Source organism: Pristiophorus japonicus, chromosome 14, assembly GCF_044704955.1.
Source record: "Pristiophorus japonicus isolate sPriJap1 chromosome 14, sPriJap1.hap1, whole genome shotgun sequence".
Classification (NCBI taxonomy): Eukaryota; Metazoa; Chordata; class Chondrichthyes; family Pristiophoridae; genus Pristiophorus; species Pristiophorus japonicus.
Genome location: NC_091990.1, coordinates 168,039,165 through 168,067,161, shown reverse-complemented (window position 1 = coordinate 168,067,161; position 27,997 = coordinate 168,039,165). Strand labels below are relative to the sequence as shown.

Genomic DNA, 27,997 nt, shown 5'->3' with positions numbered 1-27,997 from the left:
GAACAATGTGGCCTGCCCAGCGGAGCTGAGCAAGTGTGGTCAGTGCTTCAATGCTGGGGATGTTGGCCTGGTCGAGGACACTAACGTTGGTGTGTCTGTCCTCCCAGGGGATTTGAAGGATCTTGCGGAGACATCGTTGGTGGTATTTCTCCAGCCACATTGGATGTCAGTGTAGACATGGGCCCTCGTGGCCCCACTGAAGTGCAGCAAGTTGCTCTCCAGCTCCTTGTTAGCAGGGAAGTGTGGGTGGCCTATGAGAAGGGTGATGGTGGGAGGGGGCATGGAAGTGGGGGCTCCTCTCCAGCACTCCAATTTCCACCCCCTTGCCAACCCCTCGGTCAGAGCCCCAGATGCCTCCCCGAACATTGACGGCCGAGTCTGCCCTTGCACAGTGGAAGGAAGAACAGACTCTGGCAGAGCCCTCACAGGCTCCCAAACCCAGAGGACAACCGCCAAAGGTGGCTAAGCAGGTGCAGCAGGGAGGTGAGGAGGCCGTCTTGACCTCTGCTGAAGCCACAGGGGTGGCACCACGTAGAAGCACCCGGAAAAGAAAGATCCCACACACTCTTAAGGGAAGTCACTCTTGATCACTGTGATGTTTGGACTATATGCACAAATGTTATTAAATAATTTACATATCACACTTTGCAGTCGTAGGTAAATGTGTTTGATGGAAGGAAAGTGGCAGAGTGGACAGTTAGGGCTCAATTGGCATCCAGCAATGACGGTGAGGATGAAAACAAGGGATGAGTGATTGTTTCTTTGGTTTATGTTGTTGCCGTGGGGCCATGCCAACATGCGGGTGCCTGTGGCAGCCAAATGTTTGACCTCCACAAAGCTGGTTGAACCTGGCTGTATGAGAGCATCCCTGGCATTACGGGCAGCAACGTTGTCACGTACTGGTCTTCTTGGACCCACTGGCTCCTCCAGGTCTTCCTCATCGTCGCTCCCAACGTCACGGTGATGCTGCTCCTCCTCCGATGATGCTCCGCGCCATCGTCCTGATCGAGCGCTAGCCCTCGCTGCTGTGCGGTGTTGTGCTGTGCAGGGCGCAGCAGACCATGACTATTCTAGAGACCCTCGCTGGTGCATTCTGAAGGGCCCCTCCAGATTTGTCCAGGCACCTGAACTGCATTTTAAGCAACCCGATAGTTTGCTCATAAGAACATAAGAATTAGGAACAGGAGTAGGCCATCTAGCCCCTCGAGCCTGCTCCGCCACTCAACAAGATCATGGCTGATCTGGCCGTGGACTCAGCTCCACTTACCCGCCCGCTCCCCGTAACTCTTAATTCCCTGATTGGTTAAAAATCTATCTATCTGTGACTTGAGTACATTCAATGAGCTAGCCTCAACTGCTTCCTTGGGCAGAGAATTCCACAGATTCACAACCCTCTGGGAGAAGAAATTCCTTCTCAACTCGGTTTTAAATTGGCTCCCCCGTATTTTGAGGCTGTGCCTCCTAGTTCTAGTCTCCCCGACCATTGGAATCAACCTCTCTGCCTCTATCTTGTCTATCCCTTTCATTATTTTAAATATTTCTATAAGATCACCCCCTCATCCTTCTGAACTCCAACGAGTAAAGACCCAGTCTACTCAATCTATCATCATAAGGTAACCCCCTCATTTCCGGAATCAGCCTAGTGAATCGTCTCTATACTCCCTCCAAAGCTAGTATATTCTTCCTTAAGTAAGGTGACCAAAACTGCACGCAGTACTCCAGGTGCAGTCTCACCAATACCCTATACAGTTGCAGAAGGACCTCCCTGCTTTTGTACTCCATCCCTCTCGCAATGAAGGCCAACATTCCATTCGCTTCCTGATTACCTGTTGCATCTGCAAACTAACTTTTTGGGATTCATGCACAAGGACCCCAGGTTCTCTGCACCGCAGCATGTTGTAATTTCTCCCCATTCAAATAATATTCCCTTTCACTGTTTTTTTCCCCAAGATGGATGACCTCACACTTTCCGACATTGTATTCCATCTGCCAAACCTTAGCCCATTCGCTTAACCTATCTAAATCTCTTTGCAGCCTCTCTGTGTCCTCTACACAACCCGCTTTCCCACTAATCTTTGTGTCATCTGCAGATTTTGTTACACTACACTCCGTCCCCTCTTCCAGGTCATCTATGTATATTGTAAACAGTTGTGGTCCCTGTGGCACACCACTAACCACCAATTTCCAACCCGAAAAGGACCCATTTATCCCGACTCTCTGCTTTCTGTTAGCCAGCCAATTCTCTATCCATGCTAATACATTTCCACTGACTCCGCGAACCTTTATCTTCTGCAGTAACCTTTTGTGTGGCACCTTATCGAATGCCTTTTGAAACTCTAAGTACACCACATCCATCGGTACACCTCTATCCACCATGCTCGTTATATCCTCAAAGAATTCCAGTAAATTAGTTAAACATGATTTTCCCTTCATGAATCCATGCTGCATCTGCTTGATTGCACTATTCCTATCTAGATGTCCCGCTATTTCTTCCTTAATGATAGTTTCAAGCATTTTCCCCACTACAGATGTTAAACTAACCGACCTATAGTTACCTGCCTTTTGTCTGCCCCCTTTTTTAAACAGAGGCGTTACATTAGCTGCTCTCCAATCCGATGGTACCTCCTCAGAGTCCAGAGAATTTTGGTAGATTATAACGAATGCATCTGCTATAACTTCCGCCATCTCTATAACAATTGAGAGGGACCACTGATGTATCTCTCTTTCTCCCTTGCTGAGTGGAACCGAGACCAATCCATGGTGTTGCTGTCCAAGAAAGAAAATAGCATTTAAACTGAAACTTCAGAGGTGCACTTGAGAAAGATAATCAGCTGTTTCATGCATCGAATATCAGCACGACACAGAAATGGCACATGGCATATTGATATAAGGGCCCGCTAATGAGCCTCAAGTGAGTCGAGTTTTTGCTTTGGCAGCTGGGTTACAACGACAGAAGGTGGGCAGAGGAAGGAAGAGCAGGAGACCCCAGAGAATTAGGCTTTTTCTTTGTGGGGGAATTTAACATTCACCTAATAGCAGAGTTTGGACCCCATACCAAAAGCTACATAACTGAATCGAACCACCTAATCAGATAATTGATACAGGCGAGACAGACAAACACATGTTGCTTATCCCTATTTGTTACAAACTGGTTGAAAAAACTATGTATTTGCAAGTTTAAATTGTTAGAGATGATTGGGGAGGGGAGAACATTGGCCTTTTAAATAATTGTAGTAGATCTCCTCTGATGTTGCTCATGGTAAGTTGAAGGAAACGTTATTTTATAAGAACGGGAGTGTTACATTATGCACAATGTTGTCTGGTAATGCTGGGTCCCTTTAAGACCATAATTTCTGATTGTTAAGTAAGTAGCACTTTAAGCTAATTCGAATTTAATAGCTTGAAGAAAAATGTACAAATTGTAAAATGCTTAAATTTCGATCCAAGTTAGAAGCATCTGGTATCGTTACTGGCTTTTTTGGTATTGTTTGTGTAGCAGATGAAATCTGGAGTGTAATGGAGAAACCATGAGGTAGATGATATATATTAAGCATACTCTGAAATATCTTGTGTTCCACCACCCTTTCATCATGACATTGAATTTCATCAGTCATCAGCTTGATGCAGATCAATATTTTGGGCCATCTACAATTTATATGAAATTTTAGTCAATGGTTGTTAAAGCTTCACATCTCCATTCATAATATGGACTTAAATTGTTGATTTGTGCAGTTTTTAATGAATGTGGCTTTAAAATCTGATTCCACTGCACATGCTTGTGGAATGATAAAATCACATTCCATCCGCAAGAGATTAGTTGATAAACTGGAAATTCAATTAGAATACAAAATTCATACATATTATGTGTATTAAATTATGTAATGCTTTTAAGTGTGCTAAAAGATGGTGTAGGAACAGATGTCATAGAAGCGTGAAATATGTGCTGTCAGCAATACATGGATGACCACTCTTCTCCAGGCCTCATCACAGCCTTGGTCCAAACATGGACAAAAGAGCTGAATTCCAGAGTTGAGGTGAGAGTGACTGCCCTTGACATCAAGGCAGTATTTGACCGAGTGTGACATCAAGGAGCCCGAGTATAACTGAAATCAATGGGAATCAGGGGAAAATTCTCCACCGGCTGGAGTCATATCTGGCACAAAGGAAGATGGTTGTGATTGTTGGAGGTCAATCATCTCAGCCCCAGGATATCACTGCAGGAGTTCCTCAGTACAGTGGCCTAGGCCCAACCATCTTCAGCTGTTTCATCAATGACCTTCCCTCCATCATAAGGTCAGAAGTGGGGATGTTCGCTGGTGATTGCACAGTGTTCAGTTCCATTCGCAACTCCTCAGATAATGAAGCAGTCCGTGCCCGCATGCAGCAAGACCTGGACGACATTCAGGCTTGGGCTGATAAGTGGCAAGTAACATTCGTGCCACACAAGTGCCAGGCAATGACCATCTCTAACAACCAAGAGTCAAACCACCTCTCCTTGACATTTAATGGCAATACCATCGGCAAATCCCCCACCATCAATATCCTGGGGGTCACCATTGATCAGAAACTTAACTGGACCAACCACATAAATACTGTGGCAACAAGAGCAGGCCAGAGGCTGGGTATTCTGCGGCGAGTGTCTCACCCTCTGACTCCCCAAAGCCTTTCCACCATCTACAAGGCACAAGTCAGGAGTGTGATGGAATACTCTCCACTTACCTGGATGAGCGCAGCTCCAACATTCAAGAAGCTCGACACCATCCAGAATAAAGCAGCCCGCTTGATTGGCGCCCCATCCACCACCTTAAACATTCTTTCCCTCCACCAACGGAGCACCGTGGCTGCAGTGTGTACCATCTACAAGATGCACTGCAGCAACTCGCCAAGGCTTCTTCGGCAGCACCTCCCAAACCCGCGACCTCTGCCACCTAAAAGGACAAGGGCAGCGGGCGCCTGAGAACACCACCACCTCCAAGTTCCCCTCCAAGTCACACACCTTCCCGACTTGGAAATATGTCGCTGTTCCTTCTGTGAGCGAGTGGGGTCTCGTGCGGTAGCTGAGCAGTACTCGGGACAGGCGGGTTTGGAGTGAGCCTTCTGTGACTCGTTTAAGGCTCTGTTTGATTGTTTGTACTGCCCGCTCTGCCTGCCCATTAAAGGCTGGTTTAAACAGGGCCGAGGTGACGTGTTTGATCCCATTGCGGGTCATGAATTCTTTAAATTCGGCACTGGTGAAACATGGCCCGCTGTCACTGACCAGTATGTCAGGCAGGCCATGGGTAGCAAATATGGACCTCAGTCTTTCAATGGTGGTGGTGGCGGTGCTTCCCGACATTATTTCACATTCAATCCATTTTGAAAAAGCATCCACCACCACCAGAAACATTTTACCGAGAAACGGGCCCACACAGTTGACATGGATCCTCGACCATGGTATGGAGGGCCAGGACCACAAACTTAGTGGTGCCTCTCTGGGCGCGTTGCTCAACTGAGCACACATGTTGCATTCACACACAGGACTCGAAGTCAGAGTCGATACCGGGCCACCACACGTGGGATCTGGCTATCGCTTTCATCATTACTATACCTGGGTATGTGCTGTGGAGATCCAAGATGAACGTCTCCCTGCCCTTTTTGGGTAGCACTACGCTGTTACCCCACAACAGGCAGCCTGCCTGAATGGGCAGCTCATCCTTTTGCCGCTGGAACGGCTTGATTAGCTCTTGCATTTCAACGGAGATGCTAGCCCAGCTCCCATGCAGTACACAGTTTTTTAGGGACAGCAGAGGATCTTGTCTGGTCCAAGTCCTAATCTGGCGGGCCGTGACAGGTGATTTATCATTTTCAAACACTTCCATGACCATCAACAAGTTTGCAGGCTGCGCCATTTCCACCCCCATGATGGGCAATGGTAGCCGACTGAGAGCATCCGCACAGTTCTCAGTGCCTGGCCTGTGGCGGATGGTATAATTCTACCCTGATAGCGCGAGTGCCCACCTTTGTATGCGGACTGAGGCATTAGTATTTATCCCCTTGTTTTCAGCGAACAGGGAAATGAAGGGCTTGTGATCGGTTTCGAGGCCAAATTTGAGGCCAAATAGGTACTGAAGCATTTTCTTTACCCCGAACACACACGCTAATGCCTCTTTCTCAATCATGCTGTAGGCCCTCTCGGCCTTAGACAAGCTCCTGGAGGCATAGGCAACAGGTTGCAACTTCCCCGCAACGTTAGCTTGTTGTAATACAATCCCAACCCCGTACGACGACGCATCACATGCTAACACAAGTCTTTTACACGGGTTATACAATACAAGCAGCTTGTTGGAGCATAAAATGTTTCTGGCTTTCTCAAAAGCAATTACTTGGTTTTTTTCCCCATACCCAGTTCTCACCTTCACGCAATAACACATGTAGGGGCTCTAAGAGGGTGCTTAACCCCGGTAGGAAGTTACCAAAATAGTTGAGGAGTCCCAGGAACGACCGCAGCTCCGTGACGTTCTGTGGCCTGGGCGCTTTCCTGATAGCCTCTGTCTTGACGTCTGTGGGCTGAATGCCGTCGGCCACGATCTTTCTCCCCAAAAACTCTACTTCTGTTGCCATGGAGATGCATTTCGACCTCTTCAGCCGCAGCCCTACGCGATCCAGTTGCTGGAGGACCTCCTCCAGGTTTTGTAGGTGCTCGGTGGTGTCCCGACCCGTGACCAATATGTCGTCCTAAAAAACCACCGTGCGTGGTACAGACTTGAGTAGGCTCTCCATGTTTCTCTGGAAGATCGCTGCAGCCAACCGAATTCCAAACGGGCATCTGTTGTACATTGTGCATGTTGATGCAGGTGAGGCTCTTCGAAGACTCCTTCAGCTCCTGCGTCATGTAGGCCGAAATCAGGTTGAGCTTGGTGAACGTCTTGCCTCCTGCCAGCGTCGCAAATAGGTCGTCTGCCTTAGGTAGCGGGTATTGGTCCTGTAGCGAGAAACGATTAATAGTTACTTTATAATCGCCGCAAATCCTGACCGTGCCATCACTTTTGAGTACTGGAACAATCGGGCTGGCCCACACGCTGAATTCCACTGGGGAGACGATGGCCTCGCGTTGCAGCCTGTCCAGCTCGATTTCCACTCTCTCCCTCATCATGTGAGGTACCGCTCGCGCCTTGTGGTGAATGGGTCATGCCTCTAGGACCAAGTGGATCCGCACCTTCGCCCTGGAAAAGTTTCCAATGCCTGGCTCAAAAAGGGAAGGAAATTTGTTAAGAACCTGGGTACATGAGGCCTCATTGACATGTGATAGCGCTCGGATGTCATCCCAGTTCCAGCGGATTTTGTCCAGCCAGCTCCTTCCAAGCAGTGTGGGGCCATCGCCCAGGACAATCCAGAGTGGCAGTTCGTGCACTGTGCCCTCGTAGGTGACCTTGACCATGGCGCTGCCCAGGACAGTGATGAGCTCTTTGGTGTACGTTCTCAGTTTCGAGTGAATGGGGCTCAGGGCTGATCTGAGTGCCTTGTTGCACCACAGTCTCTCAAACATCTTGTTACTCATGATGGATTGGCTAGCACCAGTGTCTAGTTTCATGGCTACGGGTAAGCCATTCAATTTTACATTTAGCATTATAGGTGGACATTTTGTTGAAAATGTGTGCACCCCGTGTACTTCAGCATCTGCCTCCTCTCTCTGAGGCTTGAAATTGCTTTGATCCACCATGGACCGATCTTCCTCTGCCACGTGGTGGTGAGCAGGTTTTGCAGAGCTTGCAGCTCATCTGAGTAGGCTGAATAGGCTGAATGGAAGCCTCCACAATGCCAACAAGGTGTGAATTGCCTTGCATTCATCCTTTGTTGCGGACTCTGAGTCATCTGGGTCATCTGAGGCCTGCTGGCAGTTGCAGACTCATGGTTTCTGCCCTGTACATTTCTGTTTGCAAACACAGTTCCAGTTATTTTATGAACATTGCTAGCACTTGTGTGCTGAGAGATTTGTTTGGTGTTATCACTGGTGGACATAAACGCCTGTGCTATCGCAAAGGCCTTACTAAGGGTCAGTGTTTCTACAGTCAAAAATTTTTCATGGGATGGTCTCGTGGCCAATGCCCAGTACAAAAAAGTCTCTGAGCATCTGCTCCAGGTAACCATCAAACTCACATTGTCCTGCAAGTCGTCTTAGCTTGGCAACGTAGCTTGCCACTTCCTGACCTTCAGATCGCTGGCACGTGTAGAACCGATACCTCGCCATCAGCACGCTCTCCCTCAGGTTAAGATGCTCCCGAACCAGTGTACACAGCTCCTCATACGACTTATCTGTGGGTTTCACCGGAGCCAGAAGATTCTTCATGAGGCTGTAGGTTGGTGCTCTGCAGACCGTGAGGAGGACCGCTCTCCTTTTTGCAGCGCTTCCTTCTCCGTCCAGCTCGTTGGCTACAAAGTACTGGTCTAGCCGTTCGACATAGGCTTCCCAGTCCTCACCCTCCGAGAACTTTTCCAGGATGCCCACAGTCTGCTGCATCTTTGCGTTGGATTCGTATACTCGTTGCCAGTTATTGTGTTCCCAACACAGATGAGACTGCACACAGGGAGGTTAAAGTAACATAGAAACATAGAAAATTAGAAAATAGGTGCAGGAGTAGGCCATTTGGCCCTTCGAGCCTGCACCGCCATTCAATTAGTTCATGGCTGAACATGCAACTTCAGTACCCCATTCCTGCTTTCTCGCCCTACCCCTTGATCCCCCTAGTAGTAAGGACTACATCTAACTCCTTTTTGAATATATTTAGTGAATTGGCCTCAACAACTTTCTGTGGTAGAGAATTCCACAGGTTCACAACTCTCTGGGTGAAGAAGTTTCTCCTCATCTCGGCCCTAAATGGTTTACCCCTTATCCTTAGACTGTGATCCCTGGTTCTGGACTTCCTCAACATTGGGAACATTCTTCCTGCCTCTAACCTGTCTACACCCGTCAGAATTTTAAACGTTTCTATGAGATCCCCTCTCATTCTTCTGAACTCCAGTGAATACAAGCCCAGTTGATCCAGTCTTTCTTGATATGTCAGTCCCGCCATCCCGGGAATCAGTCTGGTGAATCTTCGCTGCACTCCCTCAATAGCAAGAACATCCTTCCTCAAGTTAGGAGACCAAAACTGCACACAATACTCCAGGTGTGGCCTTACCAAGGCCCTGTACAGCTGTAGTAACACTTCCCTGCCCCTGTACTCAAATCCCCTCGCTATGAAGGCCAACATGCCATTTGCTTTCTTAACCGCCTGCTGTACCTGCATGCCAACCTTCAATGACTGATGTACCATGACACCCAGGTCTCGTTGCACCTCCCCTTTTCCTAATCTGTCACCATTCAGATAATAGTCTGTCTCTCTGTTTTTACCACCAAAGTGGATAACCTCACATTTATCCACATTATACTTCATCTGCCATGCATTTGCCCACTCACCTAACCTATCCAAGTCGCTCTGCAGCCTCATAGCATCCTCCTCGCAGCTCACACTGCCACCCAACTTAGTGTCATCCGCAAATTTGGAGATACTACATTTAATCCCCTCATCTAAATCATTAATGTACAATGTAAACAGCTGGGGTCCCAGCACAGAACCTTGCGGTACCCCACTAGTCACTGCCTGCCATTCTGAAAAGTACCCATTTACTCTTACTCTTTCCTTCCTGTCTGACAACTAGTTTTCAATCCACGTCAGCACACTGCCCCCAATCCCATGTGCTTTAACTTTGCACACTAATCTCTTGTGTGGGACTTTGTCGAAAGCCTTCTGAAAGTCCAAATATACCACATCAACTGGTTCTCCCTTGTCCACTCTACTGGAAACATCCTCAAAAAATTCCAGAAGATTTGTCAAGCATGATTTCCCTTTCACAAATCCATGCTGACTTGGACCTATCATGTCACCTCTTTCCAAATGCGCTGCTATGACATCCTTAATAATTGATTCCATCAATTTACCCACTACTGATGTCAGGCTGACCGGTCTATAATTCCCTGTTTTCTCTCTCCCTCCTTTTTTAAAAAGTGGGGTTACATTGGCTACCCTCCACTCCATAGGAACTGATCCAGAATCGATGGAATGTTGGAAAATGACTGTCAATGCATCCGCTATTTCCAAGGACACCTCCTTAAGTACTCTGGGATGCAGACCATCAGGCCCTGGGGATTTATCGGCCTTCAATCCCATCAATTTCCCCAACACAATTTCCCCTTTTATATCCGGAAGGTTGTTTGTGTCCTCCTTAGTGAATGCTGAACCAAAGTACTTGTTCAATTGGTCTGCCATTTCTTTGTTCCCAGTTATGACTTCGCCTGATTCTGACTGCAGGGGACCTACGTTTGTCTTTACTAACCTTTTTCTCTTTACATGTCTATAGAAGCTTTTGCAGTCCATTTTAATGTTCCCTGCAAGCTTCCTCTTGTACTCCATTTTCCCTGCCCTAATCAAACCCTTTGTCCTCCTCTGCTGAGTTCTCAATTTCTCCCAGTCCCTGGGTTCACTGCTATTTCTGACCAATTTGTATGCCATTTCCTTGGCTTTAATACTATCCCTGATTTCCCTTGATAGCCACGGTTGAGCTACCTTCCCTTTTTTATTTTTACGCCAGACAGGAATGTACAATTGTTGTAGTTCATCCATGCGGTCTCTAAATGTCTGCCATTGCCCATCCACTGTCAACCCTTTAAGCATCATTCGCCAATCTATCCTAGCCAATTCACGCCTCATACCTTCAAAGTTACCCTTCTTTAAGTTCTGGACCATGGTCTCTGAGTTAACTGTTTCATTCTCCATCCTAATGTAGAATTCCAGCATATTATCGTCACTCTTCCCCAAGGGGCCTCGCACAACGAGATTGCTAATTAATCCTCTCTCATTACACAACACCCAGTCTAAGATGGCCTCCCCCCTAGTTGGTTCCTCGACATATTGGTCTAGAAAACCATCCCTTATGCACTCCAGGAAATCCTCCTCCACCGTATTGTTTCCAGTTTGGTTAGCCCAATCTATATGCATATTAAAGTCACCCATGATAACTGCTGCACCTTTATTGCATGCACCCCTAATTTCCTGTTTGATGCCCTCCCCAACATCACTATTACTGTTTGGAGGTCTGTACACAACTCCCACTAGCGTTTTCTGCCCCTTGGTATTCCGTAGCTCCACCCATAACAATTCCACATCATCCAAGCTAATGTCTTTCCTTACAATTGCATTAATTTACTCTTTAACCAGCAACGCCACCCCACCTCCTTTTCCTTTCTATCTATCCTTCTTAAATGTTGAATACCCCTGGATGTTAAGTTCCCAGCCTTGGTCACCCTGGAGCCAAGTCTCCGTGATGCCAACCACATTGTATCTGTTAACTGCTATCTGCACAGTTAATTCGTCCACCTTATTCCGAATACTCCTCGCATTGAGGCCCAGAGCCTTCAGGCTTGCCTTTTTAACACACTTCGACCCTTTAGAATTTTGCTGCAAAGTGGCCCTTTTTGTTTTTTGCCTTGGGTTTCTCTGCCCTCCACTTTTACTCATCTCCTTTCTGTCTTTTGCTTTTGTCTCCATTTTGTTTCCCTCTGTCTCCCTGCATTGGTTACCATCCCCCTGCCATATTAGTTTAACTCCTCCCCAACAGCACTAGCAAACACTCCTCCTAGGACATTGGTTCCAGTCCTGCCCAGGTGCAGACCGTCCAGTTTGTACTGGTCCCACCTCCCCCAGAACCGGTTCCAATGCCCCAGGAATTTGAATCCCTCCCTGCTGCACCACTGCTCAAGCCATGTATTCATCTGAGCTATCCTGCGATTCCTACTCTGACTAGCACGTGGCACTGGTAGCAATCCCGAGATTACTACTTTTGAGGTCCTACTTTTTTATTTAGTTCCTAGCTCCTTAAATTCGTCTCGTAGGACCTCATCCCTTTTTTTACCTATATCGTTGGTACCAATATGCACCACGACAACTGGCTATTCACCCTCCCTTTTCAGAATGTCCTGTACCCGCTCCGAGACATCCTTGACCCTTGCACCAGGGAGGCAACATACCATCCTGGAGTCTCAGTTGTGGCTGCAGAAACACCTATTAACGTCTTTATTAAGACACTCCAGAGTCAGGAACAGGCCTTAGGGTCTGGCTTATATACAGTGCTCCCAAGGGATGCTTGGATCCCTTGGGACTTCAGGGGATGTGCTCCCTGGTGGCGGAACATGGGAGTGCATGCTTTGCAGATACACAACAGATTCAAGCATCAAAGAAAAAATTGTAAAGAGAGGCAAGCATTAGACAAGTTATTCTGTAAATCTATACATTACAAATGAACACACGTAAATGATGGGCAGGAAAAGACCAACTGGTTCATCAAGTCTACCCCATACCCATGATGCCTGGAGCATCACGACCAGACACTTCCTGACCGCCCCCTCCGCCCCCCCCCCCCCCGCCGCCCAGCAGCTATATCATCTCCCGGGAGGCAAAAAACAGAAAAGTAACACAGGACCAAAAAGGAGAAAAATATTCCCATTGACCCAGCTCTAGGGATCAAAACCAGTCCAGGAGACAACATTGACCATGCGGACATTAGCTAATAACTCTCAGATCTCCCGGCATGCTCGCCTCCCTCCAGATGAGAGAGATGAGGTCTCATCTGAGGCATGGACGATGTATAGAAGGCACCTCAAGTCGCTGGAGATATATCACCAACGATGTCTCCGCAAGATCCTGCAAATCCCTTGGGAGGACAGGCGCACCAACATCAGTGTCCTCGACCAGGCCAACATCCCCAGTATTGAAGCACTGAGCACACTCGATCAGCTCCGCTGGGCAGGCCACATAGTTCGCATGCCAGATACGAGACTCCCGAAGCAAATGCTTTATGCGGAGCTCCTTCATGGTAAACGAGCCAAAGGAGGACAGCGGAAACGTTATAAGGACACCCTCAAAGCCTCCCTGGTAAAGTGCGACATCACTACTAACACCTGGGAGATCCTGGTCGCAGACCGCCCAAGGTGGAGAAAGTCCATCCGGGAGGGCGTTGAGCTCTTCGAGTCCCAACGCAAAGAGCATGAAGAGGCCAAGCGCAGGCAGCAGAAGGAGCGTGCGGCAAACCAGCCCCACCCACCCCTTCCTTCGACGAATGTCTGTCCCACCTGTAACAGGGTCTGTGGCTCTCGTATCAGCCATCAAAGAACTCACTTCGGGAGTGGAAGCAAGTCTTCCTCGATTCCGAGGGACTGCCTATGATGATGATGATGATAACTAATAGAGCACTCGCCTTCCATACGATGACAGCTGTGCCTGAAATAAGAACAGGTCCAGCTCATCTTGAAGGGCTTGCAGAGAGTCAGCACACACCGCACAAGTCAGCAACATATTCCAAAGGTTAACTACTCTCTGGGAAAAGGAGAACCGCTGAACATCTAGCTTAATTCTACTCTTTATTTATCTGAATATAGACTGGGATAGTAATATCGCAAAGGGCAGAAATGGGGAAGGATTTCTGAAGTGTATTCAGCAGGACTTTCTTGATCAGTACATATCCAGCCCAACGAGGGAGGAGGCATTGCTGGATCTGATTCTGGGGAATGAAGTGGGGCAAGTGGAGCAAGTATCAGAAGGGGAACATTTAGGGAACAGTGATCATAGAATAATAAGGTTTAGATTAGCTATGGAAAAGGACAAGGAATAATCTAGAGTAAAATTACTTAATTGGAGGAAGGCCAATTTCAGTGGGTTGAGAATTGATCTGCCCGGGTGAATTGGAATCAAAGATTGACAGGCAAAACTGTAATCGAACAATGGGCTGCCTTTAAAGAGGAGATGGTTCGGGTACAGTCGAGGTACATTCCCACGAGAGGGAAAAGTAGGGCAACCAAAGCCAAAGTTCCCTGGATGAGGAAAGTAAGATGAAGCAGAAAAAAGGGTGTGTGTGACAGATGTCAGGTTGAGAATACGTGAGAATCAGGCTGAATATCCAAAGTTCGTGAAAAAGGAAATAAGAGGGGCCAGGAGAGAGTATGAAAATATAATGGCATCTAACAAAAAAGGGAATCCAAAAGTCTTCTATAGGCATATACATATTGAACAGGTAGTAAGATGAAGGGTGGGGCTGATTAGGGACCAAAAAGAAGACCTAGGCCTGGAGGCAGAGGGCATGGCTGAGGTATTAAATCTGCTAAAGTGATCTGCACAGAGTGTCGAGAGTGATCTGCACAGAGTGTCGAGAGTGTTCTGCACAGTGTGTCGAGAGTGTTCTGCACAGTGTGTCGAGAGTGATTTGCACAAAGTGTCGAGAGTGATTTGCACAGAATGTCGAGAGTGTTCTGCACAGTGTGTCGAGAGTGATTTGCACAAAGTGTCGAGAGTGATTTGCACAGAGTATCGAGAGTGATCTGCAGTGTCGAGAGTGATTTGCACAGAGTGTCGAGAGTGATTTGCACAGAGTGTCGAGAGTGATTTGCACAGAGTGTCGAGAGTGATTTGCACAGAGTGTTGAGAGTGATTTGCACAGAGTGTCGAGAGTGATTTGCACAGAGTGTCGAGAGTGATCTGCACAGAGTGTTGAGAGTGATTTGCACAGTGTCGAGAGTGATTTGCACAGTGTCGAGAATGATTTGCACAGTGTTGAGAGTGATTTGCACAGAGTGTCGAGAATGATTTGCACAGAGTGTACTTAACCAGAGTGTTTTATTTCAGAATTTGGAAAGAGTGAGAATTCAGAGAAGGGGGGGAAGGACCTAATTGGAGGAGGTATCACTGACGGCTGGACCTTCGGCAGTTTTGAAAAAAAACAAGGACAACGGGTAGGTGATTGGTTGGTGAGTATTAAGGTTTTTTCATCTCTCTTTTCTCACTAACCTAGGACTGTGGTTTAAACTAGGTGCGAGAAACTAGAAAGTACTGTGTTAAACCTATACAGGTACGGCCTCCAAAATCCAGAGTTCCGGAATCCGGACACCAGCTGATCCGTGGCGGGGTCGTCCTGAATCCGGAAAATGTTCCGAAATCCTTGAAGAGGTCATAGAGAGAGTAGACAATGGTAATGCAATAGATGTCGTTAATATCGATTTTCAAAAGGCCTTTGATAAGGTGCCCCATAACAGACTGATGAACAAGGTCAGAGAATGCAGAGTCAGAGGACAAGTAACAGAATGGATCGCTAGCTGGCTTCAAGACAGAAAGCAGAGAGTAGGAGTAAAGGGTAACTATTCACAGTGGCAGAAGGTGGGTAGTGGTGTTCCACAAGGATCAGTGCTGGGACCACTGTTGTTCACAATTTATATTAACGATTTATACTTTGGAATCAAAAACACAATTTCTAAATTTGCGGATGATACCAAATTGGGGGATAGTCAATACTGAGAAGGACTGCAACAAATTACAGGAGGAAATGAATAAACTTGCAGAATGGGCATATAATTGGCAAATTAAGTTCAATACAGATAAATGTGAGGTATTACATTTTGGTAGGAAGAATAGGGAGATCAATTATTACTGGGAGGGTGCGAGTCTGAGTGGGGTAGAGGAACAAAGGGATCTCGGAGTACACATACACAAATCACTAAAAGTTGCGACAAAGATTAGCAAGGCCATTAAAAAAGCAAACCAAGCACTAGGGTTTATTTCTATAGAATTGAAAAGTAGGGAAGTTATGCTAAACCTGTATCGAACATTGGTTAGACCACACTTAGAGTACTGCGTACAATTCTATTATAAAAAGGATATAGGGGTAGTGGAGAGGGTGCAGAGAAGATTTACAAGGGTCATACCAGAAATGTGAGGGTTTACATATCAGGAAAGGATGAACAGACTGGATCTCTTTTCTCTTGAAAAAAGAAGGGTGTCTTTAAAATGATGAAAGGTTTTGATAGAGTGGATAGAGAGAGAATGTTTCCACTTGTGGGGAAGAGCAAAACTAGAGTCCATCAATATAAATATTGTTTTCCACATTCTCACCACTCTTTGGGTAAAGAATTTTCTTCCGAATTCCCGATTGGATTTCTTGCTGACTAAGCGTGAAGAGTGGAACTGCCGAATTCACCGTGGGGAGTGAGGGGGACAAATAGAGAATTTTAAAATTCAGGTGCCACATTGCAAGATGTACATTCCAGCCACTTGGCTGCTGGGTGTAGGTCACTGGGTTACAGCAACAAGAGGCTGATTGTATCTGACCTGGGAATAAAGGATGCTGCCAGGACCATGTGATTCGCTGGTGGGAGACTGCTATTCAGACGGAGCATTCCAGGTTCATGAGGGAGGGGAAGCTGATGTTAAATTTCCGTCAGTTCCTCTCTCTTCCCGTCACGGTTGTTTATTGAAGAATAAAGGCCCATGGTAGAGGATACCACAAAGGTTAGACAGATGAGAGTAGGCCAGGCACCTGAAGACGGGTGAATGTAAAAGCCCCTGAATCACAGGGGACAAGGAAGACTGAGGGGGCAAGGAGTTAGTTAGTCTGAAACAAAAACAGAAAGTGCTGAAAACACTCGGATCAGTCGGCATTTGTGGAGAGAACAGATGAGTTAAAGTTTCAGGTGTAGCAGAACTCAATGTGAAGTTAAGGAGAACAGCTCCCCGCTGCATCAGGGGGATTAGTTCTCACACCAGCCATAGAAACATAGAAATATAGAAAATAGGTGCAGGAGTAGGCCATTCGGCCCTTCTAGCCTGCACCGCCATTCAATGAGTTAATGGCTGAACATGCATATTCAGCACCCACTTCCTGCTTTCTCGCCATACCCCTTGATCCCCCGAGTGGTAAGGACTTCATCTAAGTCCCTTTTGAATATATTTAGTGAATTGGCCTCAACAACTTTCTGTGGTAGAGAATTCCACAGGTTCACCACTCTCTGGGTGAAGAAGTTTCTCCTCATCTCGGTCCTAAATGGCTTACCCCTTATCCTTAGACTGTGACCCCTGGTTCTGGACTTCCCCAACATTGGGAACATTCTTCCTGCATCCAACCTGTCTAAACCCGTCAGAATTTTAAACATTTCTATGAGGTCCCCTCTCATTCTTCTGAACTCCAGTGAATACAAGCCCAGTTGATCCAGTCTTTCTTGATAGGTCAGTCCCGCCACCCCGGGAATCAGTCTGGTGAACCTTCGCTGCACTCCCTCAATAGCAAGAATGTCCTTCCTCAAGTTAGGAGACCAAAACTGTACACAATACTCCAGGTGTGGCCTCACCAATGCCCTGTACAACTGTAGGAACACCTCCCTGCCCCTGTACTCAAATCCCCTCGCTAAGAAGGCCAACATTCCATTTGCTTTCTTAACCGCCTGCTGTACCTGCATGCCAACCTTCAATGACTGATGTACCATGACACCCAGGTCTCGTTGCACCTCTCCTTTTCCTAACCTGTCACCATTCAGATAATAGTCTGTCTCTCTGTTTTTACCACCAAAGTGGATAACCTCACATTTATCCACATTATACTTCATCTGCCATGCATTTGCCCACTCACCTAACCTATCCAAGTCACTCTGCAGCCTCATAGCATCCTCCTCGCAGCTCACACTGCCACCCAACTTAGTGTCATCCGCAAATTTGGAGATACTACATTTAATCCCCTCGTCCAAATCATTAATGTACAATGTAAACAGCTGGGGCCCCAGCACAGAACCTTGCGGTACCCCACTAGTCACTGTCTGCCATTCTGAAAAGTACCCATTTACTCCTACTCTTTGCTTCCTGTCTGACAACCAGTTCTCAATCCATGTCAGCACACTACCCACTACTGATGTCAGGCTGACCGGTCTATAATTCCCTGCTTTCTCTCTCCCTCCTTTTTTAAAAAGTAGGGTTACATTGGCTACCCTCCACTCGATAGGAACTGATCCAGAGTCAATGGAATGTTGGAAAATGACTGTCAATGCATCCGCTATTTCCAAGGCCACCTCCTTAAGTACTCTGGGATGCAGTCCATCAGGCTCTGGGGATTTATCGGCCTTCAATCCCATCAAATTTCCCCAACACAATTTCCCGACTAATAAGGATTTCCCTCAGTTCCTCCTCCTTACTAGACCTTCTGACCCCTTTTATATCCAGAAGGTTGTTTGTGTCCTCCTTAGTGAATACCGAACCAAAGTACTTGTTCAATTGGTCTGCCATTTCTTTGTTCCCAGTTATGACTTCCCCTGATTCTGACTGCAGGGGACCTACGTTTGTCTTTACTAACCTTTTTCTCTTTACATATCTATAAAAACTTTTGAAATCCGTCTTAATGTTCCCTGCAAGCTTCTTCTCGGACTCCATTTTCCCTGCCCAATTCAAACCCTTTGTCCTCCTCTGCTGAGTTCTAAATTTCTCCCAGTCCCCGGGCTCGCTGCTATTTCTGGCCAATTTGTATGCCACTTCCTTGGCTTTAATACTATCCCTGATTTCCCTTGATAGCCACGGTTGAGCCACCTTCCCTTTTTTATTTTTACGTCAGACAGGAATGTACAATTGTTGTAGTTCATCCATGCGATCTCTAAATATCTGCCATTGCCAATCCACAGTCAACCCCTTCAGTATCATTCGCCAATCTATCCTAGCCAATTCACACCTCATACCTTCAAAGTTACCCTTCTTTAAGTTCTGGACCATGGTCTCTGAATTAACTGTTTCATTCTCCATCCGAATGCAGAATTCCACCATATTATGGTCACTCTTCCCCAAGGGGCCTCGCACAACGAGATTGCTAATTAATCCTCTCTCATTACACAACACCCAGTCTAAGATGGCCTCCCCCCTAGTTGGTTCCTCGACATATTGGTCTAGAAAACCATCCCTTATGCACTCCAGGAAATCCTCCTCCACCGTATTGCTTCCAGTTTGGCTAGCCCAATCTATGTGCATATTAAAGTCACCCATTATAACTGCTGCACCTTTACTGCATGCACCCCTAATTTCCTGTTTGATGCCCTCCCCAACATCACTACTGCTGTTTGGAGGTCTGTACACAACTTCAACTAACGTTTTTTGCCCTTTGGTGTTCTGCAGCTCTACCCATATAGATTCCACATCATCCAAGCTAATGTCCTTCCTAACTATTGCATTAATCTCCTCTTTAACCAGCAATGCTACCCCACCTCCTTTTCCTTTTATTCTATCCCTCCTGAATGTTGAATACCGCTGGATGTTGAGTTTCCAGCCCTGATCATCCTGGAGCCACATCTCTGTAATCCCAATCACATCATATTTGTTAACATCTATTTGCACAGTTAATTCATCCACCTTATTATGGATACTCCTTGCATTAAGACACAAAGCCTTCATGCTTGTTTTTTTAACACCCTTCGTCCTTTTAGAATTTTGCTGTACAGTGGCCCTTTTTGTTCTTTGCTTTGGGTTTTTCTGCCCTCCACTTTTCCTCATCTCCTTTCTGTCTTTTGCTTTTGTCTCCTTTTTGTTTCCCTCTGTCTCCCTGCATTGGTTCACATCCCCCTGCCATATTTGTTTAACTCGTCCCCAACAGCACTAGCAAACACTCCCCCTAGGACATTGGTTCCGGTCCTGCCCAGGTGCAGACCGTTCGGTTTGTACTGGTCCCACCTCCCCCAGAACCGGTTCCAATGCCCCAGGAATTTGAATCCCTCCCTGCTGCACCACTGCTCAAGCCACGTATTCATCTGCACTATCCTGTGATTCCTACTCTGACTCGCACGTGGCACTGGTAGCAATCCCGAGATTACTACTTTTGAGGTCCTACTTTTTAATTTAGTTCCTAGCTCCTTAAATTTGTTTTGTAGGACCTGATCCCTTTTTTTACCTATGTCGTTGGTACCAATGTGCACCACGACAACTGGCTGTTCGCCCTCCCTTTTTAGAATGTCCTGCACCCGCTCAGAGACATCCTTGACCCTTGCACCAGGGAAGCAACATACCATCCTGTAGTCTCGGTTGCGGCCGCAGAAACGCCTATCTATTCCCCTCACAATTGAATCCCCTATCACTATTGCTCTCCCACTCTTTTTCCTGCCCTCCTGTGCAACAGAGCCAGCCACGGTGCCATGAACTTGGCTGCTGCTACCCTCCCCTGATGAGTCATCCCCCTCAACAGTACTCAAAACAGTGTATCTGTTTTGCAGGAGGATGACCACAGGGAACCCTTGCACTACCTTCCTTGCACTGCTCTTCCTGTTGGTCTTCCATTCCCTATCTGGCTGTGGACCCTTCACCTGCGATAAGACCGACTCGCTACACGTGCTACTCACGTCATTCTCAGCATCGTGGATGCTCCAGAGTGAATCCACCCTCAGCTCCAACTCCGCAACGCGGTCCGTCAGGAGCTGGAGGCGGATACACTTCCCGCAGATGTAGTCGTCAGGGACACTGGTGTCGTCCCTGAGTTCCCACATGGTACAGGAGGAGCATATCACGTGACCGAGCTCTCCTGCCATGACTTAACCCTTAGATACACTTAAATTGACAACAACAGTGTTAAAAGTTACTGACTGATATAAAAAAGAAAAAGTAAAGCTACTCACCATCACCAGCCAATCACTTACCCCCTAGGCTGTGACGTCACCTTTTGATTTCTTTCTACTTCTTTTTTGCCTTCTCTCCCAGCTGAAGCTGTACAAGCTCCGCCTCTCTCCTGGGACTGCTGAGCCTTTATAGGCCGCTGCCTCTCGCCGGCTCCCGCCTCTCTCGACGCTCCCCGGACTGCCCATCTGTGTGGTGACAATGAAACACATGACTCAGGATCTCACAGTATGGTATCATATTGCTATGCTGTGTACAGTTAATAGACCCATTTGCGATGTCCTGGTATGATGGTGTATCTCGAACAAACCAATGTAGAGGAGTTGGAACTTTTATCGAGCTGGGGCTGCACTTTATTTAATCTTTGGACCGATTCCAAAGAAAAACCCCAAATGCTGGAAATCTGAAATGAGAAAGAGGGGCCGGCATTTCCTCGACACGGCTCCCGCTCTGTTGCCGCAACTTTGAGGCATGTAAAGGTGGTTTGTGTCGCAGTGCTGGCAAAGTTACAGTGGGGGTAAGGGCAGAATCTCCAGGGAAATTCCTGGCCATGGACAATGCTGGAAATACACAGCAATATTTGAAGGAGAAAAATGGATTAATATTTCCCGTGGGTCCGTCATTCAGCCCAGGAGGGGAAGAAGGTCTGTGTGTTCTGGGACGTTGGGTTGTGTAGCTCGATAACATTGCCTGTAGAAACTGAGACTGGATGTAGCCCCACACAGGATGAAGTTCCCTCTCTGGCAGACTGGGCCATGCAGTGCATCAACAACACGTCGCTTGTCTCTGGGACCGGAGTTAAAATCCAGTCCACAGAAAGTGGAGGAAGGATCAGTTATCATAGGCAGTCCCTCGGAATCGAGGGAGACTTGCTTCCACTCTCAAAATGAGTCCTTAGGTGGCTGAACAGTCCAATACGGGAACCACAGTCCCTGTCACAGGTGGGACAAATAGTCGTTGAGGGAAGGGAGGGTGGGACAGGTTTGCCACAAGCTCTTTCCGCTGCCTGCGCTTGGTTTCTGCATGCTCTCGGCAATGAGACTCGAGGTGCTCAGCGCCCTCCCGGATGCACTTCCTCCACTTAGGGCGGTCTTTGGCCAGGGACTCCCAGGTGTCAGTGGGGATGTTGCACTTTATCAGGGAGGCTTTGAGGGTGTTCTTGTAACGTTTTCTCTGCCCACCTTTGGCTCGTTTGCAATGAAGGAGTTCCGAGTAGAGCGCTTGCTTTGGGAGTCTCGTGTCAGGCATGCGGACAATGTGGCCTGCCCAGTGGAGCTGATCAAGTGTGGTCAGTGCTTCAATGCTAGGGATGTTGGCCTGGTCGAGGACGCTAATGTCGAGGATGCTAATGTCCACAGAAAGCGGATGAAGGATCAGTGCAGGGGGTTAGACTGCAGGATAAGGTCACCCCTCCCTGATGCTCATTCGCAGAAGTGAAATTGGGAATCTCAATCTATTTAGTGACCTGTCAGCTTTATTTGAACGCCATCACACAGGCAGTAGATGGGCTGAGAAATGGAGAACTAGTGTGTTAATGTGTGCTGTTAATACAGGGGCTGTTGTTAACTCTGAGCAAGTTTTACACAAGGTGATAGTAAGGTAGGAGGAAACATAGAAACACGGAAACATATAAAATAGGTGCAGGAGTAGGCCATTCGGCCCTTCGAGCCTGCACCGCCATTCAATAAGATCATGGCTGATCATTCACCTCAGTACCCCTTTCCTGCTTTCTCTCCATACCCCTTGATCCCTTTAGCCGTAAGGGCCATATCTAACTCCCTCTTGAATATATCCAATGAACTGGCATCAACAACTCTCTGTGGTAGGGAATTCCACAGGTTAACAACTCTCTGAGTCAAGACGTTTCTCCTCATCTCAGTCCTAAATGGCCTACCCCTTATCCTTAAACTCTGTCCCCTGGTTCTGGACATCCCCAACATCGGGAACATTCTTCCTGCATCTAACCTGTCCAGTCCCATCAGAATTTTATATGTTTCTTTGAGATCCCCTCTCATACAGTCCCAGTCGATCCAGTCTCTCCTCATATGTCAGTCCTGCCATCCCGGGAATCAGTCTGGTGAACCTTCGTTGCACTCCCTCAATAGCAAGAAGGTCCTTCCTCAGATTAGGAGACCAAAACTGAACACAATATTCCAGGTGTGGCCTCAACAAGACCCTGTACAACTGCAGTAAGACCTCCATGCTCCTATACTCAAAACCCCTAGCTATGAAGACCGACATACCATTTGCCTTCTTCACCGCCTGCTGTACCTGCATGACAACTTTCAATGACTTATGTACCATGACACCCAGGTCTCATTGTACCTCACCTTTTCCTAATCTACCGCCATTCAGATAATATTTTGCCTTCGAGTTTTTGCCACCAACGCGGATAACCTCACATTTATCCACATTATACTGCATCTGCCACGCGTTTGCCCACTCACCTAACCTGTCCAAGTCACCCTGCAGCCTTTTAGCGTCCTCCTCACAGCTCACACCACCTCCCAGCTTAGTGTCATCTGCAAACTTGGAGATTTTACACTCAATTCCCTCATCCTATTCATTAATGTATATTGTAAATAGCTGGGGTCCCAGCACTGAGCCCTGCGGCACCCCACTAGTTACTGCCTGCCATTCTGAAAAGGACCCGTTTATCCTGACTCTCTGCTTCCTGTCTGCCAATCAGTTCTCTATCCACGTCAGTACATTACCCGCAATACCATGTGCTTTAATTTTGCACACCAATCTCTTGTGTGGGACCTTGTCAAAAGCCTTTTGAAAATCCAAATACACCACATCCACTGGTTCTCCCTTGTCCACTCTATCAGTTACGTCCTCAAAAAATTCTAGAACATTTGTCAAGCAGGATTTCCCTTTCATAAATCCATGCTGACTTGGACCGATCCCGTCACTGCTTTCCAAATGTGCTGCTATTTCATCCTTAATAATTGATTCCAACATTTTCCCCACTACTGATGTTAGGCTAATTATCTGTTTTCTCTCTCCCTCCTTTCTTAAAAAGTGGTGTTACATTAGCTATCCTCCAGCCCATAGGAACCGATCCAGAGTCAATAGACTGTTGGAACATGATCACCAATGCATCCACTATTTCTAGGGCTACTTCCTTAAGTACTCTGGGTTGCAGACTATCAGGCCCCAGGGATTTATCGGCCTTCAATCCCATCAATTTCCCTAACACAATTTCCCGCCTAATAAAGATTTCCTTCAGTTCCTCCTTCTCACTAGACCCTCGGTCCCCTAATATTTCCAGAAGGTTATTCGCGTCTTCCTTTGTAAAGACAGAACCAAAGTATTTGTTTAACTGATCCGCCATTTCTTTCTCTCCATTATAAATTCACCTGAACCTGACTGCAAGGGACCTACATTTGTTTTCACTAATCTTTTTCTCTTCACATATCTATAGAAGTTTTTGCAGTCAGTTTTTATGTTGCCAGCAAGTTTCCTCTCATACTCTATTTCCCCCTCCTAATTAAACCCTTTGTCCTCCTCTGCTGTATTACAAAATTCTCCCAATCCTCAGGGTTGCTGCTTTTTCTGACCAATTTATATGCCTCTTCCTTGGATTTAACACTATCCTTAATTTCCTTTGTTAGCCACGGTTGAGCCACCTTCCCCGTTTTATTTTTACAATTGTTGAAGTTCATCCATGTGATCTTTAAATGTTTGCCATTACCTATACACCGTCAACCCTTTAAGTATCACTCGCCAGTCTATTCTAGCCAATTCACGTCTCATACCATCGAAGTTACCTTTCCTTAAGTTCAGGACCCTAGTCTCTGAATTAACTGTGTCACTCTGCATTTTAATAAAGAATTCTACCATATTATGGTCACTCTTCCCCAAGGGGCCTCGCACCACAAGATTGCTAATTAGTCCTTTCTCATTACACATCACCCAGTCTAGGATGGCCAGCTCTCTAGTTGCTTACTCGACATATTGGTCTAGGAAGACCATCCGTAATACACTCCAGGAAATCCTCCTCCACCGCATTGCTACGAGTTTGGTTAGCCCAATCAACATGTAGATTAAAGTCACTCATGATAATTGCTGTATCTTTATTGCACGCATCCCTAATTTCTCATTTGATGCTGTCCCCAACCTCACTACTACTGTTTGGTGGTCTGTACACAACTCCCACTAGCGTTTTCTGCCGCTTGGTATTCCGTAGTTCCACCCATACCAATTCCACATCATCCAAGCTAATGTCCTTCCTTACAATTGCATTTATTTCTTCTTTAACCAGCAACGCCACCCCGCCTCCTTTTCCTTTCTGTCTATCCTTCCTGAATGTTGAATACCGCTGAATGTTGAGTTCCCAACCTTGGTCACCCTGAAGCCATGTTTCCGTGATACCAATTACATCATATCCATTAACTGCTATCGGCGCAGTTAATTTGTCCACCTTATTCCAAATACTCCTCACATTGAGGCACAAAGCCTTCAGGCTTGTCTTATCAAGACCCTTTGCCCCTTTAGAATTTTGCTGTAAGGTGGCCCTTTTTGCTTTTTGCCTTGGGTTTCTCTGCCCTCCAATTTTACTTTTCTTCTTTCTATCTTTTGCTTCTGCCCCCATTCTACTTCCCTCTGTCTCCCTGCATAGGTTTCCATCCCCCTGCCATATTAGTTTAACCCCTCCCCAACAGCACTAGCAAACACTCCCCCTAGGACATTGGTTCCGGTCCTGCCCAGGTGCAGACCGTCCGGTTTGTACTGGTCCCACCTCCCCCAGAACCGGTTCCAATGTCCCAGGAATTTGAATCCCTCCCTTCTGCACCACTCCTCAAGCCACGTATTCATCTGAGCTATCCTGCGATTCCTACTCTGACTAGCACGTGGCACTGGTAGCAATCCTGAGATTACGACTTTTGAGATCCTACTTTTTAATTCCTAGCTCCCTAAATTTGTCTTGTAGGTCGTCATCCTGTGTTGGGCTGAATGGCCTGTTTCTGTGCTGTAAAATGCCATGTAATTCTATTCAACGTAACATGAATTTCCTTTTTAATGGTAATTGGTAAACTGAACCACAATAGAACTTGTTCGTTGCCCAATGTGCGTAGTCGGCTTTTTACAAACCCCAGCTGTCAACCCTCTGGAGTCAGTTGCCGTTTACATGCTGTATCAAAGCCTCCCTGATAAAGTGCAACATCCCCACTGACACCTGAGAGTCCCTGGCCAAAGACCGCCCTAAGTGGAGGAAGTGCATCCGGGAGGGCGCTGAGCACCTCGAGTCTCATTTCCGAGAGCATGCAGAAATCAAGCGCAGGCAGCAGAAAGAGCGTGCGGCAAACCAGTCCCACCCTCCCTTTCCCTCAACGACGATCTGTCCCACCTGTGACAGGGACTGTGGTTCCCGTATTGGACTGTTCAGCCACCTAAGGACTTATTTTTAGAGTGGAAGCAAGTCTTCCTCGATTCCGAGGGACTGTCTATTATGATGAGGTATATCTACACTGAAAGAATGTGACACAGCACCAGCCCTCACTATTTCCTAGCTTCGCCAACTCAATACCTGCTTCAGGTTGCATTTTGTTTACAGTAAGATGCCATTCTTAATTCCATATTACCTCAGAATTATTGCCTATAACAGCTGGAGGAGTGGAGTCGTTCCGATCAGCTACTGCTCCACTGTACGATAAATTAACAGAACTGGGAATTGTGTGTTCATCTCAGATCAACTCAGGGGGGTTTTGAGGGAGAGAAGAAGAAAGACAGAGAGAGCCCTTCATTGTACAGACAGGCACATGATAACTGAAAGTTCATTAAGGCATTAAAAATAGCTTTGGGAGCACCCATAGAAAGAATCTTGCTTTGCTGGGAAATGGGCCATCTAATGGCCGAGGGCGATTGTAAAGATAATTTAAGTAACAGTGGTTCGGGTGGCACTATAGCTTCATCTCCTGTATGTGGATTATGTGTGAAATGAGTGTGGACGATTTCAACGCAGTTTCTGGTGCTCAAAACTGCCCTTTATTTTGGCACTAGCTGGCATAATTTTGGCATTTTCGGAATACCATCACTGAGACTTGGAAGTGCTATGCTGTTGTGCTCTGCAGAATTGTAGCTGCTGTAACGTTGGGCAGAGGAAGCTTTACACTGCATCTAACCTGTGCTGTACCGCACCTGGCAGTGGTTAATAATGACGCGAGTAATGACTGACAAATTGTTCCGATCTTCAGCATTAACATCCCTGCCTTGACGGGACACAATAAATTTACCACAGCAAAAGATTTCCGCTCTCCTTGCTCTGTAACCTCATTTGTATCATCGCGTGTGTCTTTTTGGCAGGATGCTTTCCGAGCTTTCCACCCAGACCTTGGGCCAGACTTTCAGCTTCATTGTCGGTGATTTTCTCGGCGGTACAGTTGGTTTCCCGCCCAGCGAGAGTTTCCAGGTAAGTTTTTCACGGTATCGCCCACATCTGAAGACACCCGCTGAGACCAAACCGCCCGCGTGCAATGCCGAAAACCAGCGTCCAGATCGCTGAGAGACCCGCCCGGTAAATGCTGCTTAAACCGGGCGGTAAGGGGGGGCCCAGCAAAGAAAGGTCAGTGAAAGGTTCTTTAGTTATTTGTCATTTTAAAACGGCGATTAGGTTTAAAACTATCTTGGGAATGCTTTGTACGTTTTTATTTTTTTTAAATGAAAATTATTTTTTAAAGTTTTACTCCCTCCCGAGGCTCAACCGCAGCCTCGGACTAAATTTTAGTGCTTACCGTCCATTCCGGTAACGACCGCCCATGTTGCTAACTTTCCACTTACCCCCCCGAGGAAACCGCCGACAATACGTGTGCTGTTGTATATGCGGACTATGATGTACTCTCCGTGTAGTCACTGTGTGGTTGCATAAGTTACTATCAAGAAGGTTTACACTGTGTACATACATGCTGGCACCAGTAGAGGGTGCAACTGGTGGAGACCGGGGGTTTCCTGCCCTGGTGGCGGGGCCCAGTATAAAAGGCTGCCCACCATGCTTGTGCCTCACTCTGGAGTTACGAATAAAGGACCAAGGTCACTACAGTTTGAGTACAACACATTGCCTCGTGGAGTCATTCATAAGTACATTACGGACATAATATGTGCAACGCCCATTTTCTCGCCGGGCGATTAATTTTACTGACTTTAAACATTAAAATGGAAATTCTCGCCAGCTTTTCCCGCCGAACGTTAGCAATTCTTCTCAGCGGGCAATCGGGCGTTGAGGGTCTTTAGGGAAAGTCTAGCCCCTTATCTGTGTCCGTAAATTTATGAAGCCTCTCCTGATTGGTGAGTTATCTCCGGGGGAGCCCAGCCAGGACCGGCAGAAAAAGGTGAGTGGTTTCAATGGATGACATCGGTTGTTTTGACCAAAGTTGTTGCAATAATTTTCCTGTGACTCAGTAGTGGCAATTGTGAAATATCTATACCAGTGGCACAATGCTGATTACATTCCTGGATACTCCCTTCAAATATATTTCTGTGATGTCCCTTTAATGTGTTTCCACACCCTACTTCCTCTGTACATAGGGCAC

The 27,997-nt window shown here is 46.9% G+C and overlaps 1 protein-coding gene across 1 annotated transcript in view; it reads left to right on the top strand.

Annotated features, from left to right (window-relative positions):
- Window positions 1-27,997, top strand: part of LOC139279654 (acyl-CoA 6-desaturase-like) — a 109,934-nt gene that overhangs the window by 3,864 nt on the left and 78,073 nt on the right. Inside the window, exons 3-4 of the mRNA XM_070898761.1 lie at window positions 26,775-26,803; window positions 27,721-27,796. Of these exons, the coding sequence (XP_070754862.1) occupies window positions 26,775-26,803; window positions 27,721-27,796 (105 nt within the window). The remainder of the gene's footprint in view (window positions 1-26,774; window positions 26,804-27,720; window positions 27,797-27,997) is intronic.